Source organism: Haliotis rufescens, unplaced genomic scaffold (genome assembly GCF_023055435.1).
Source record: "Haliotis rufescens isolate VD_foot unplaced genomic scaffold, xgHalRufe1.0.p SCAF_4, whole genome shotgun sequence".
Lineage (NCBI taxonomy): Eukaryota > Metazoa > Mollusca > Gastropoda > Lepetellida > Haliotidae > Haliotis > Haliotis rufescens.
In genome coordinates, this window is record NW_025964112.1 from 23,358,691 (window position 1) to 23,374,700 (window position 16,010).

The 16,010-nt window shown below is 42.9% G+C and overlaps 1 protein-coding gene across 1 annotated transcript; it reads left to right on the top strand.

Annotated features, from left to right (window-relative positions):
* Positions 1-261: 261 nt before the first annotated feature.
* LOC125372250 (S-antigen protein-like) lies at positions 262-13,825 on the top strand. The gene is made up of 2 exons (XM_048381540.1): positions 262-375; positions 12,875-13,825. The coding sequence occupies exons 1-2, from the start codon at positions 262-264 to the stop codon at positions 13,823-13,825; spliced, it is 1,065 nt and encodes a 354-aa protein (XP_048237497.1).
* Positions 13,826-16,010: the final 2,185 nt, after the last annotated feature.

Consider the following 16,010-nt stretch of genomic DNA (forward strand, 5'->3'; position numbering starts at 1 on the left):
ATGAAGAGAACCCTTGTAGATGATGTTGTATGAAGAGAACCGAGGTAGATTATGTTGTATAAAGAGAACCAGTGTGGATGATGCAGTATGAAGAGAACCATTGTGGATGATGCAGTATGAAGAGAACCATTGTGGACAATGCAGTATGAAGAGAACCATTGTGGATGATGCAGTATGAAGAGAACCATTGTGGATGATGCAGTGTGAAGAGAACCATTGTGGATGATGCAGTATGAAGAGAATCATTGTGAATCATGCAGTATGAAGAGAATCATTGTGGATCATGCAGTATGGAGGGAACCATTGTGGATCATGCAGTATGAAGAGAACTATTGTGGACAATGCAGTATGAAGAGAACCATTGTGGATGATGCAGTATGAAGAGAACCATTGTGGATGATGCAGTATGAAGAGAACCATTGTGGATGATGTAGTATGCAGAGAACCATTGTGGATGATGCAGTATGAAGAGAACCATTACGAATGATGCAACGTGATGAGTATCAGTGTAGATTATGTTGTATGGGGATTGTTGGTACAGATGGTGCAGATATGAACAGGAACATTGTGGTTGATGCCGAATGAAACGAACCAGTGTAGATGATGACCATAGTGGTGATCAGTCAAGATGATTAAATAAAAAGAAGAACCATTGTGGATGATGCAGTATGAAGAGAACCATTGTGGATGATGCAGTATGAAGAGAATCATTGTGGATCATGCAGTATGAAGAGAACCATTGTGGATGATGCAGTATGAAGAGAACCATTGTGGATGATGCAGTATAAAGAGAATCATTGTGGATGATGCAGTATGAAGAGAACCATTGTGGATGATGCAGTATGAAGAGAACCATTGTGGACAATGCAGTATGAAGAGAACCATTGTGGATGATGCAGTATGAAGAGAACCATTACGAATGATGCAACGTGATGAGTATCAGTGTAGATTATGTTGTATGGGGATTGTTGGTACAGATGGTGCAGATATGAACAGGAACATTGTGGTTGATGCCGAATGAAACGAACCAGTGTAGATGATGACCATAGTGGTGATCAGTCAAGATGATTAAATAAAAAGAAGAACCAGTGTGGATGATGCAGCAAGAGGATGGTCGGTATATGTTGCAAATATGAAGAGAACCAGTGTAGATAATTCAGTATGAAGAGAACCCTTGTAGATGATGTTGTATGAAGAGAACCGAGGTAGATTATGTTGTATAAAGAGAACCAGTGTGGATGATGCAGTATGAAGAGAACCATTGTGGATGATGCAGTATGAAGAGAACCATTGTGGACAATGCAGTATGAAGAGAACCATTGTGGATGATGCAGTATGAAGAGAACCATTGTGGATGATGCAGTGTGAAGAGAACCATTGTGGATGATGCAGTATGAAGAGAACCATTGTGAATCATGCAGTATGAAGAGAATCATTGTGGATCATGCAGTATGAAGGGAACCATTGTGGATCATGCAGTATGAAGAGAACTATTGTGGACAATGCAGTATGAAGAGAACCATTGTGGATGATGCAGTATGAAGAGAACCATTGTGGATGATGCAGTATGAAGAGAACCATTGTGGATGATGTAGTATGCAGAGAACCATTGTGGATGATGCAGTATGAAGAGAACCATTACGAATGATGCAACGTGATGAGTATCAGTGTAGATTATGTTGTATGGGGATTGTTGGTACAGATGGTGCAGATATGAACAGGAACATTGTGGTTGATGCCGAATGAAACGAACCAGTGTAGATGATGACCATAGTGGTGATCAGTCAAGATGATTAAATAAAAAGAAGAACCAGTGTGGATGATGCAGCAAGAGGATGGTCGGTATATGTTGCAAATATGAAGAGAACCAGTGTAGATAATTCAGTATGAAGAGAACCCTTGTAGATGATGTTGTATGAAGAGAACCGAGATAGATTATGTTGTATAAAGAGAACCAGTGTAGATGATGCATAAGAGAACCAGCGTAGATGATGTTGTATAAAGAGAACCAGTGTAGATGATGCATAAGAGAACCAGTGTAGATGATGTATAAGAGAACCAGTGTAGATGATGTTGTATAAAGAGAACCAGTGTAGATGATGCATTAGAGAACCAGCGTAGATGATGTTGTATAAAGAGAACCAGTGTAGATGGTGCATAAGAGAACCAGCGTAGATGATGTTGTATAAAGAGAACCAGTGTAGATGATGCATAAGAGAACCAGCGTAGATGATGTTGTATAAAGAGACCCAGTGTAGATGATGCATAAGAGAACCAGCGTAGATGATGTTGTATAAAGAGAACCAGTGTAGATTATGTATAAGAGAACCAGCGTAGATTATGTTGTATAAAGAGAACCAGTGTAGATGATGCATAAGAGAACCAGTGTAGATGATGTATAAGAGAACCAGTGTAGATGTTGTATAAGAGAACCAGTGTAGATGATGTTGTATAAAGAGAACCAGTGTAGATGATGCATAAGAGAACCATTGTAGATGATGTTGTATAAAGAGAACCAGTGTAGATGATGCATAAGAGAACCAGTGTAGATGATGTATAAGAGAACCAGTGTAGATGATGTTGTATAAAGAGAACCAGTGTAGATGATGCATTAGAGAACCAGCGTAGATGATGTTGTATAAAGAGAACCAGTGTAGATGATGCATAAGAGAACCAGTGTAGATGAAGTTGTATAAAGAGACCCAGTGTAGATGATGCATAAGAGAACCAGAGTAGATGATGTTGTATAAAGAGAACCAGTGTAGATGATGTATAAGAGAACCAGTGTAGATGATGTTGTATAAAGAGAACCAGTGTAGATGATGCATAAGAGAACCAGTGTAGATGATGTATAAGAGAACCAGTGTAGATGTTGTATAAGAAAACCAGTGTAGATGATGTTGTATAAAGAGAACCAGTGTAGATGATGTTGTATAAAGAGAACCAGTGTAGATGATGCATAAGAGAACCAGCGTAGATGATGTTGTATAAAGAGAACCAGTGTAGATTATGTATAAGAGAACCAGCGTAGATTATGTTGTATAAAGAGAACCAGTGTAGATGATGCATAAGAGAACCAGTGTAGATGATGTATAAGAGAACCAGTGTAGATGTTGTATAAGAGAACCAGTGTAGATGATGTTGTATAAAGAGAACCAGTGTAGATGATGCATAAGAGAACCAGTGTAGATGATGTTGTATAAAGAGAACCAGTGTAGATGATGCATAAGAGAACCAGTGTAGATGATGTATAAGAGAACCAGTGTAGATGATGTTGTATAAAGAGAACCAGTGTAGATGATGCATTAGAGAACCAGCGTAGATGACGTTGTATAAAGAGAACCAGTGTAGATGGTGCATAAGAGAACCAGCGTAGATGATGTTGTATAAAGAGAACCAGTGTAGATGATGCATAAGAGAACCAGCGTAGATGATGTTGTATAAAGAGACCCAGTGTAGATGATGCATAAGAGAACCAGCGTAGATGATGTTGTATAAAGAGAACCAGTGTAGATGATGTATAAGAGAACCAGTGTAGATGATGTTGTATAAAGAGAACCAGTGTAGATGATGCATAAGAGAACCAGTGTAGATGATGTATAAGAGAACCAGTGTAGATGTTGTATAAGAGAACCAGTGTAGATGATGTTGTATAAAGAGAACCAGTGTAGATGATGTTGTATAAAGAGAACCAGTGTAGATGATGCATAAGAGAACCAGTGTAGATGATGTTGTATAAAGAAAACCAGCGTAGATGATGTTGTATAAAGAGAACCAGTGTAGATGATGTATAAGAGAACCAGTGTAGATGATGTTGTATAAAGAGAACCAGTGTAGATGATGCATAAGAGAACCAGCGTAGATGATGTTGTATAAAGAGGCCCAGTGTAGATGATGTATAAGAGAACCAGCGTAGATTATGTTGTATAAAGAGAACCAGTGTAGATGATGCATAAGAGAACCAGTGTAGATGATGTATAAGAGAACCAGTGTAGATGATGTTGTATAAAGAGAACCAGTGTAGATGATGCATAAGAGAACCAGTGTAGATGATGTTGTATAAAGAGAACCAGTGTAGATGATGTATAAGAGAACCAGTGTAGATGATGTATAAGAGAACCAGCGTAGATTATGTTGTATAAAGAGAACCAGTGTAGATGATGCATAAGAGAACCAGTGTAGATGATGTATGAAAGAACCAGTGTAGATGATGTATAAGAGAACCAGCTTAGATGATGTTGTATAAAGAGAACCAGTGTAGATGATGTATAAAGAGAACCAGTGTAGATGATGTTTTATAAAGAGAACCAGTGTAGATGATATATAAGAGAACCAGTGTAGATGATGCATAAAGAGAACCAGTGTAGATGATGTATAAAGAGAACCAGTGTAGATGATGTATAAGAGAACCAGTGTAGATGATGTTGTATAAAGAGAACCAGTGTAGATGATGTTGTATAAAGAGAACCAGTGTAGATGATGTTGTATATAAGAACCAGTGTAGATGATGTTGTATAGAGAGAACCAGTGTAGATGATGTTGTATAAAGAGAACCAGTGTAGATGATGTATAAAGAGAACCAGCGTAGATGATGTATAAAGAGAACCAGTGTAGATGATGTATAAGAGAACCAGTGTAGATGATGTTGTATAAAGAGAACCAGTGTAGATGATGTTGTATAAAGAGAACCAGTGTAGATGACGCCGTGCATGTCGGTCTATCTTTATATCATCATGCATTGTCATCTTCTGTGGCATATCTGTACAAGTGGTTTAAGCACTATGACCAGACGTGCTGTGTTCGATCAGTACAGATGTAACCACCCAATCCACGTTGTAGCCGGCTTTGACATGTACAACATCAGGATTTAATCTACTGAACCCTTACATAGTCTCGTGGAGGAAGCTTTTACCCAAATCAAAGAAATAATTGTAAATTAACGGACTCTTTTATCTGTCCTTCCCAGGACCATGGCTCTCCCTGGGTCATTCTTGTACTGGTCATCAGTCATATAAAAAAACGATTTAAGAAAGTATTTGGAAATCAACTCTTGCAACTGTGGTATATAGCTGAGGTCATACAGAAATAACAACTTAATATGTAGCGAGCGTGCATCACAAATACCTGGGACTGCGTTATGTCCATTGCTTGGTGTGTACTTGTTTGACGGCTATGTTTTGTTTGACAGAAAACAGAAATTAAAAACGTTAGTGTCCAGTTTTCAAGAACTTGAACAAAGGGGATGACACTATTTTGAAATCCTTTATGAAAACTACACTTATCCATTTTATGTGGTTGTGGTTGTGATATGGTGGCTTCACGCTGTTTAGCATTCCAGGCGATAGACATAATAACTGGTTATATTTTTTGACGGTAACATACAAATAATATTACTATACGTGTATACAAAGTACATAATACTGACGTTCGTGTATATTGGGATATGTTTTTTGTTCTGAATCATGCATGTGTTTCGCTTGAAAAGGATCGATACTTTCCATTGATCAAAAATGCCCTCAAAACAAGAAAACATGCATGACGTAATTTGTGGCATCTTCTTTATTCCGTCACATTATGCAGTGGACACGTCTCCGGTGTACAGCCAGTCTAATTACATATGACATCCTTAACAAATCAAAGTCGATGAGTATGAAATCGGGCGACCTCAATTCGAATCACAGATAAAGAAAAACAGTTGTGACGTTTTCACCAGACCATTGCGCACCAACAATCAATTACTTTCTAACAAGGGATATGATTAAGACCATAACTCTACCAATGAAATATTGTCTTCTACACAATAACATTAACAATGATCAACATATACACATCTACGCGGCAGCATAAGACACAGTTTAATTAACATGAGAGTCATCGCGTTCCATAATCGATCGGAATTTCATAGGAGAAAACCGATGAGTGCATAGGGGCGAAATGTCCCCAACAGAGCACCGTAGATTATCGATTTCATTCCATGCGAGAGGCATTTCTTACTGGTGTAGGCACCACACACTGCTTTGGCTTTTCTCTATTCCTCAATATCTTCGACCAATCGACTGGCCTCAATCTGATCACGTGACCTTCTAATAATGCAAGCATTTTTGCCATGGCTTGGCTTTGTTAGTATTCTTGCTGTGGTCATATGGAAACTGATCATGTTACAACGTACGGACTTAATTCATTACTAAGAAATTCTGCCAGCTTTAATGCAGCGCGGCCCGCAGTCGGCTATTGACACGACAGGCCCAACTGGCGTTCCCCCAATAAAAGAAGCCAAAGCTCTCTATTGATTGTCTGTGGCACTGGTGGACGTTACACTTCACCCGGATTACACGCTGAATCTCCCCCCTCCTGCGAGCATGCTGGGCGATTAGCTGACCTGGCGGGAGTCTGAAAAGCGTTCTCTCTCGTCTCGCTCGAGTGGAGCGCGTTCGAATCCATGAGATACCGAGTTTTTGTGCGAAAGAATATCAATGGATTTGTTTGTAGCTTTGCCGTTTAATGGGAACAAACCGAGAAGGGTGGTGGGGGTTGGTGACATGTGTTTATTTGAATAATGTAATAATATTTGAATGTCACGTGGAGATAAACTGTTTCAGTTTGGTCGACCGAATGAAACAAAGTACGGAGAATGTATTTCTATGATTGATCTTTGTTGTTAACACTCACGATCACCAGTTGTTTAGGAAAATGGGTAATAAAAGGGAAATATACATTTTATATCCTCAGATATGTGTCCACCTTTGTCTGTATGTTTGTGTGTATGTGTGTGTGCGCGCGCGTTTGTGTCTGTATATGTGTGTATGTCTGTGTGAATGCCTGTGTATGTTAGTTGGTGTGTGCGTTTGTGTCTGTATATGTGTGTATGAGTGTGTGAATGCCTGTGTATATTTGAGTGTATTTGTTTATATGTTAGGGTGTATGTGTGCCTATGTATGTTTGTGTGCATGTATGTCCGATGTGTGTTTATTGTTATTATTTGTTGTGTATTTCAAGCACATTCTTCTGAGAAACAAGGAAGTCATATCATAGTGCCGTCTTCCATGTGTAACGTTCTCCTAGTGTTTTCAGAGTTATCGCCCTTTTACGACAGAATACCGGTCATACATATCAATACTTGTACTTGAAGCCAGAAAACCATCCTCTATAGTGGCTTACCAATGTCTACCGACCTATCTACCCATCATTCTACCAGACACAACGTACATTGATAAACAAATGATGCTCATACATATATTTAAAGAAAATATGTAACAGACATGAGAATGATAAAATAAGTGCGTGTTTAGTTATTGATATGAGAATACAGTCTACATGTGTACATACATTTGTGTGCATCAAGTGAATGGTGAATAGTAAACTTTGGGTTGTTTTTCTTATTTAATCTGTATAAGATAATAAATACATTTGCCGATTCTGCAAATGGTAATTTATTGTTTGCAAATCATATCACATACTGACCTGGCACAACAGAATATATTGATGTTACATGTTAAGCTTCCAGAGTCATATATTCCTTCGTCTTGACAAATAAAAATATTTCCCAAAAGCACAAGTATCATTTCTGAATTCACAGACATATGCTGCATAATTATGCAGTTGTTAACCCCAGGCCTACATGCAGGCGTTCAGTTGTCTCTGTATGTATTTATCGTAAGTAGGTTATATAAGTATATCTAGAAGTGTGAAGAGAGTTAGAGAAGTGTCATCTGGGGGTGTACAAGCCTACTACTATATTAGTATATCTAGAAGTGTGAAGAGAGTTAGAGAAGTGTCATCTGGGGGTGTACAAGCCTACTACGATATAAGTATATCTAGAAGTGTGAAGAGAGTTAGAGAAGTGTCATCTGGGGGTGTACAAGCCTACTACTATATCAGTATATCTAGACGTGTGAAGAGAGTTAGAGAAGTGTCATTTCGGGGTGTACAAGCCTACTACTATATAAGTATATCTAGAAGTGTGAAGAGAGTTAGGGAAGTGTCATCTGGGGGTGTACAAGCCTACTACTATATAACTATATCTAGAATTGGAAGAGAGTTAGAGAAGTGTCATCTGTGGGTGTAAAAGCCTACTACTGTATAACTTTATCTAGACGCCAATTAAAAGAGAGTTAGAGAAGCGTCAATTGGGGGTGTACAAGCCTACTACTATATAACTATATCTATACACCAATGTGTGAAGAGAGTTAGGGAAGCGTCATCTGGGGTTGTACAAGCCTACTGCTATATAACTATATCTAGACACCAATGTGTGAAGAGAGTTCGGGAAGCGTCATCTGGGGGTGTACAAGCCTACTACTATATAACTATATCTAGACACCAATGTGTGAAGAGAGTTAGAGAAGCGTCATCTGGGGGTGTACAAGCCTACTACTATATAACTATATCTAGACACCAATGTGTGAAGAGAGTTAGGGAAGCGTCATCTGGGGGTGTACAAGCCTACTTCTATATAAGTATATCTAGACACCAATGTGTGAAGAGAGTTAGAGAAGTGTCATCTGGGGGTGTACAAGCCTACTACTATATAACTATATCTAGACACCAATGTGTGAAGAGAGTTAGAGAAGCGTCAATTGGGGGTGTACACGGCTACTACTATATAACTATATCTAGACACCAATGTGTGAAGAGAGTTAGGGAAGCGTCATCTGGGGTTGTACAAGCCTACTGCTATATAACTATATCTAGACACCAATGTGTGAAGAGAGTTAGAGAAGCGTCATCTGGGGGTGTACAAGCCTACTACTATATAACTATACCTAGACACCAATGTGTGAAGAGAGTTAGGGAAGCGTCATGTGGGGCTTTACAAGCCTACTACTATATAACAATGTCTAGTCACCAATGTGTGAAGGGAGTTAGAGAAGCGTCATCTGGGGGTGTACAAGCCTACTGCTCTATAACTATATCTAGACACCAATGTGTGAAGGGAGTTAGAGAAGCGTCATCTGGGGGTGTACATGCCTACTACTATATAACTATATCTAGACACCAATGTGTGAAGGGAGTTAGAAAAGCGTCATGTGGGGGTGTACAAGCCTACTACTATATAACTATATCTAGACACCAATGTGTGAAGGGAGTTAGGGAAGCGTCATGTGGGGGTGTACAAGCCTACTACTATATAACTATATCTAGACACCAATGTGTGAAGGGAGTTAGAGAAGCGTCATCTGGGGTTGTACAAGCCTATTATTTGTATCGAGCAGTAATTGATTGCCAATCGAAATAAACATAGCATACAACCTTTTACATGCTGATGATAGTACCTTGTATCCATTAAGTACAAAGATTTATGCCTATGACTCCTTGTTCAGTGTTTGCTCAATACAGCTTACCAATACAACAAAGGCATATTGAAACCTTTATCGACCCTATTCCAGTACACATAAAAATATCTACAGCTCCAGCATATGTAGCATGCGGTCTTAGACAATATAACAATTTACATATGAAATCGAGATGCATTATTTAGAATAAGCTTAAGCGGTCATCCAAACTGTGGATGGGACAACATATGTGGACACTCTGTCAGAAAACAACCGAACGAGTAAATATACATGAGTGAATAAGTAGCAGGAGCACAATATTGTCAGGCGAGTCGCTTTCTGGAATATGTTAGTTTTATCACGGCTTAACAGTTTTGATGTGGGAGGAAATCTCATGTTATTCATATCGGAAAAGTTACAGTAATGCTAGGTATGTTACAAATGTCTACTACCCCGATCTGCCATAGTTACAGTAATGCTAGGAATGTTACAACTGTCTAGTGCCCCGATCTGCCATAGTTACAGTAATGCTAGGAATGTTATAACTGTCTAGTGCCACGATCTGCCATAGTTACAATAATGCTAAGTATGTTACAACTGTCTACTACCCCGATCTGCCATAGTTACAGTAATGCTAGGAATGTTACAACTGTCTAGTGCCCCGATCTGCCATAGTTACAGTAATGCTAGGAATGTTACAAATGTCTTCTACCCCGATCTGCCATAGTTACAGTAATGCTAGGAATGTTACAACTGTCTACTACCCCGATCTGCCATAGTTACAGTAATGCTAGGTATGTTACAACTGTCTACTACCCCGATCTGCCATAGTTACAGTAATGCTAGGAATGTTACAACTGTCTACTACCCCGATCTGCCATAGTTACAGTAATGCTAGGTATGTTACAACTGTCTACTACCCCGATCTGCCATAGATACAGTAATGCTAGGAATGTTATAACTGTCTAGTGCCCTGATCTGCCATAGTTACAGTAATGCTAGGAATGTTACAACTGTCTACTACCCCGATCTGCCATAGTTACAGTAATGCTAGGTATGTTACAACTGTCTACTACCCCGATCTGCCATAGTTACAGTAATGCTAGGAATGTTATAACTGTCTAGTGCCCCGATCTGCCATAGTTACAGTAATGCTAGGAATGTTATAACTGTCTAGTGCCCCGATCTGAAGTTCGGGTTACAGTAATGATGGGTATGTTATAACTGTCTAGTACCCCGATCTGTTATAACAGTTAGAGTAATGGCGGGTATGTTATAGCCTTCTAGCACCCCGATATGTTAAAACAGTTACAGTAACGATGGGTATGTTGAACGGTCTAGTCCCCCGATATGCTGTAACAGTTACAGTAATGCGGGATATGTTATAACTGTCTACTATCCCGATCTGCTTTAACGGTTACAGTAATGTTAGGTATGTTATTGCTGTCTAGCACCCCGATCTACTGTTCCAGTTACATTAATGATGGGTATGTTATAACTGTCTAGTACCCCGATCTGCCATAACAGTTACAGTAATGCTAGGTATGTTATAACTGTCCTGTGCCCCGATCTGCTGGTACAGTTACAGTTACAGGAATGATGGAGATGTTATAACTGTCCAGTATCCCGATCTGCTGTTAAAGTTACAGTTACAGGAATGATGGATATGTTATACCTGTCCAGAATCCCGATCTGCTGGTACAGTTACAGTTACTGGAATGATGGATATGTTATAACTGTCCAGTATCCCGATCTGCTGTTACAGTTACAGGAATGATGGATATGTTATAACTGTCCAGAATCCCGATCTGCTGGTAGAGTTACAGTTACAGGAATGATGGATATGTTATAAATGTCCAGTATCCCGATCTGCTGTTACAGTTACAGTTACAGGAATGATGGACATGTTATAACTGTCCAGAATCCCGATCTGCTGTTACAGTTACAGGAATGATGGAGATGTTATAACTGTCCAGTATCCCGATCTGCTGGTACGGTTACTGGAATAATGGATATGTTATAACTGTCCAGTGACCCGATCTGCTGGTACGGTTACTGGAATTATGAATATGTTATAACTGTCCAGTGCCCCGATCCGCTGGTACAGTTACAGGAATGATGGAGATGTTATAACTATCCAGTGCCCCGATCTGCTGGTACAGTTACTGGAATGATGGATATGTTATAACTGTCCAGTGCCCCGATCTGCTGGTACAGTTACTGGAATGATGGAGATGTTATAACTGTCCAGTATCCCGATCTGCTGGTACAGTTAAAGTTACAGGAATGATGGAGATGTTATAACTACCCAGTACCCCGATCTGCTGTTACAGTTACAGTTACAGAAATGATGGGATGCTATAAATTGTCCAGTATCCCGATCTGCTGGTCCAGTTACAGGAATGACAGTGCCCCGAATCGCTGGTACAGTTACAGGTGCTGGTGCAGATAAATATATATATATATAACCATATAACCGTATAAACATTAATAGAAGAATGTATGTTTAGAACTGATGTTTCCAATGTGTACCAATTAACGATAAAACTAACAATCAGTGTTACCACAGAGTTACTTTTGTTCTTATCACGATATGCTTCACGTGACTTCCAAGCATTACACGCTAATCCTGCACGAGACAAATAGTGCATCTCAAGTCGGGGATCTATGACATCACATGTGATTTTCGCACAGCATACCCGTTTGTTCGTTGTTGCAGCGAACCAATATAATATGCCTTGAATATGAGTAATTCTTCATGTATTCACCATTATGTATGGTATTCGCTTTTCTTTTGGCGATTTATATATATATATATATATATATATATACTGTTAAAACCGACGTTAAAACCAACTCACACTCACCTTGTACTTTATCTTTCGACGACACTAAAAAGAAAATAATCTGCACCGTGTTTATCGCGCTTAAAGCTTCAGGAGTTACCTCCCTTAGATATGTAGAAATCAATAATGTCCTGTGATAATCGGAACGTTCCGCATCTTTATATTTTTACCAACGGCTATTATGAATGACAGTGGTATTTAGTGTGCATGAATGTCTTATAGAAGGTTCATGTGGAAACACTCACAATTTCTCAAATCAGATTTGTATTTAACGTTGCTGTGAGGAGCGTATAGTTTTCTAAACAACCCTGTGGTTTGAAGCGGCCGAATATATCTCATCCATGTGTGCGTCAATTGCTTAAATCGACAGGCCATACAGAATACACACGAAGTAATATAGGTATGTACAAGAACCCATCACTATCATCGTTGTACCTGTATACATAAAAGTATCACATAAGACAAGGAATACCATGAGCGAGGTTGGGAACAGGGACAGGGACGGGAACAGGGACAGGGACGGGGACGGGGACGGGGACGGAAACAGGGACAGGGACGGGGACGGAAACAGGGACAGGGGCAGGGACAGGGACAGGGACAGGGACGTGGACAGGGACAGGGACGGGGACGGGAAAGGGACGGGGACGGGGACGGGGACGGAAACAGGGACAGGGACAGGGACAGGGACAGGGACAGGGACGGGGACAGGGACAGGGACGGGGACAGGGACAGGGACAGGGACGGGGACGGGGACAGGGACAGGGACAGGGACAGGGACGGGGACAGGGACGGGACAGGGACGGGGACAAGGACAAGGACAGGGACGGGGACGGGGACGGGGACGGGGACGGGGACGGGGACGGGGACGGGGACAGGGACGGGGACGGGGACGGGGACAAGGACAAGGACAGGGACAGGGACAAGGACAGGAACAGGGACAGGGACAGGGACAGGGACGGGGACAGGGACGGGGACGGGGACGGGGACAAGGACGGGGACAGGGACGGGGACGGGGACGGGGACAAGGACAGGGACAGGGACAGGGACAAGGACGGGGACGGGGACGGGGACGGGGACGGGGACGGGGACAGGGACAGGGACAGAGACGGGGACGGGGACGGGGACAGGGACAGAGACGGGGACGGGGACGGGGAAGGGGACAAGGACAGGGACAGGGACAGGGACAAGGACAGGGACGGGGACGGGGACGGGGACGGGGACAGGGACGGGGACAGGGACAGGGACGGGGACGGGGACGGGGACAAGTACAGGGACAGGGACGGGGACAGGGACGGGGACGGGGACGGGGACGGGGACGGGGACAAGGACAGGGACAAGGACAGGGACGGGGACGGGGACGGGGACGGGGACAAGGACAGGGACGGGGACGGGGACGGGGACAAGTACAGGGACAGGGACGGGGACAGGGACGGGGACGGGGACGGGGACGGGGACAGGGACAAGGACAGGGACGGGGACAGGGACGGGGACGGGGACGGGGACGGGGACGGGGACAAGGACAGGGACAGGGACAGGGACGGGGACAGGGACGGGGACGGGGACAGGGACGGGGACAGGGACGGGGACAGGGACGGGGACGGGGACGGGGACGGGGACGAGGACGGGGACAGGGACAGGGACAGAGACGGGGACGGGGACGGGGACGGGGACGGGGGCGGGGACGGGGACGAGGACAGAGTATTTTAAACGATTCTCCGTTCATGATCTTTCGGGCGACGATTTACAATAGCCTACACTAGTAATGCCAAGCACCATAGGCTTAACTGGCATAATTGTTCATCAAATGTATTGTCACATATACATCTTTTATAAACATAGTTTATCATATACAGAAAAAAACCTGGATATGTCGCCGCTATTGACTGTACAGAACTGCTGTAGGTACAAGTCTCGGATTCTTCTTTACCTCGGTGTGCCAGCACGCTACCCGTGTTCATGCGTCAACAAAAGGGATAGATGCCGACATGTAGGACCTGCATCGATTTGGACTTCACTCCCTTCTTGAAGGTCACACACCATGATATGACTGACATACTGTTGATTTCGAAGCAAAGACACAAATTGAGCTACATTGCATCCACCGTGTAGCAATGTATGGCAGTAGACATATTCGTTCTCATCCTTCTGCTGCACGATAGGTGATCCGTGCTAGCCGATTGTGTATACTTGTATCTAGACAGGTCATTCGTGCTGCCTGAGTGTGTATACTTGTATCTAGACAGGTCATCCATGCTAGCTGAGTGTGTATACTTGTATCTAGACAGGTCATCCGTGCTGGCTGAGTGTGTATACTTGTATCTAGACAGGTCATCCGTGCTGCCTGAGTGTGTATACTTGTATCTAGACAGGTCATCCGTGCTGCCTGAGTGTGTATACTTGTACCTAGACAGGTCATCCGTCCTGGCTGAGTGTGTATACTTGTACCCAGACAGGTCATCCGTGCTGCCTGAGTGTGTATACTTGTATCTAGACAGGTCATCCGTGCTGCCTGAGTGTGTATACTTGTATCTAGACAGGTCATCCGTGCTGGCTGAGTGTGTATACTTGTATCTAGACAGGTCATCCGTGCTGCCTGAGTGTGTATACTTGTATCTAGACAGGTCATCCGTGCTGCCTGAGTGTGTATACTTGTACCTAGACAGGTCATCCGTCCTGGCTGAGTGTGTATACTTGTACCCAGACAGGTCATCCGTGCTGCCTGAGTGTGTATACTTGTATCTAGACAGGTCATCCGTGCTGCCTGAGTGTGTATACTTGTATCTAGACAGGTCATCCGTGCTGCCTGAGTGTGTATACTTGTATCTAGACAGGTCATCCGTGCTGCCTGAGTGTGTATACTTGTATCTAGACAGGTCATCCGTCCTGGCTGAGTGTGTATACTTGTATCTAGACAGGTCATCCATGCTTACTGAGTGTGTATACTTGTACCTAGACAGGAGATCGATCCGTGCTGGCTGATTGTGTGTATACTTGTACCCAGGCAGGAGATCCGCGCTGACTGATCGTGGATACTTGTACCCAGACAGGAGATCCGTGCTAGCTGAGTGTGTATACTTGTAGCCAGACAGGAGATCCGTGCTAGCTGAGTGTGTGTATACTTGTACCCAGACAGGTGGTCCGTGCTGGCTGATTGTGTATACTTGTACCCAGACAGGTGGTCCGTGCTGGCTGATTGTGTGTATACTTGTACCAAGACAGGTGGTTCGTGCTGGCTGATTGTGTGTATACTTGTACCCAGACAGGTGGTCCGTGCTGGCTGATTGTGTGTATACTTGTACCCAGACAGGTGGTCCGTGCTGGCTGATTGTGTATATACTCGTAACCAGACAGGTGGTCCGTGTTGGCTGATTGTGTGTATACTTGTACCAAGACAGGTGGTTCGTGCTGGCTGATTGTGTGTATACTTGTACCCAGACAGGTGATCCGTGCTGGCTGATTGTGTGTATACTTGTACCCAGACAGGTGGTCCGTGCTGGCTGATTGTGTATATACTCGTAACCAGACAGGTGGTCCGTGCTGGCTGATTGTGTATATACTCGTAACCAGACAGGTGGTCCGTGTTGGCTGATTGTGTGTATACTTGTACCCAGACAGGTGGTTCGTGCTGGCTGATTGTGTGTATACTTGTACCCAGACAGGTGGTCCGTGCTGGCTGATTGTGTGTATACTTGTACCCAGACAGGTGGTCCGTGCTGGCTGATTGTGTGTACTTGTACCCAGACAGGTGGTCCGTGTTGGCTGATTGTGTGTATACTTGTACCCAGACAGGTGGTCCGTGTTGGCTGATTGTGTGTACTTGTACCCAGACAGGTGGTTCGTGCTAGCTGAGTGTGTATACTTGTACCGAGACAGGAGATCCGTTCTGGCTGAT

What these genes read in the sequence shown, in the direction of transcription:
- LOC125372250 (XM_048381540.1), top strand. Translation starts at nt 262, where the DNA reads ATGAAGAGAATCATTGTGGATCATGCAGTATGGAGGGAACCATTGTGG. An exon ending in GAACCATTGTGGATGATGCA is followed by an intron (nt 376 to 12,874) that starts GTATGAAGAGAA and finishes GGACGGGGACAG; the next exon opens with GGACAGGGACAGGGACAGGG.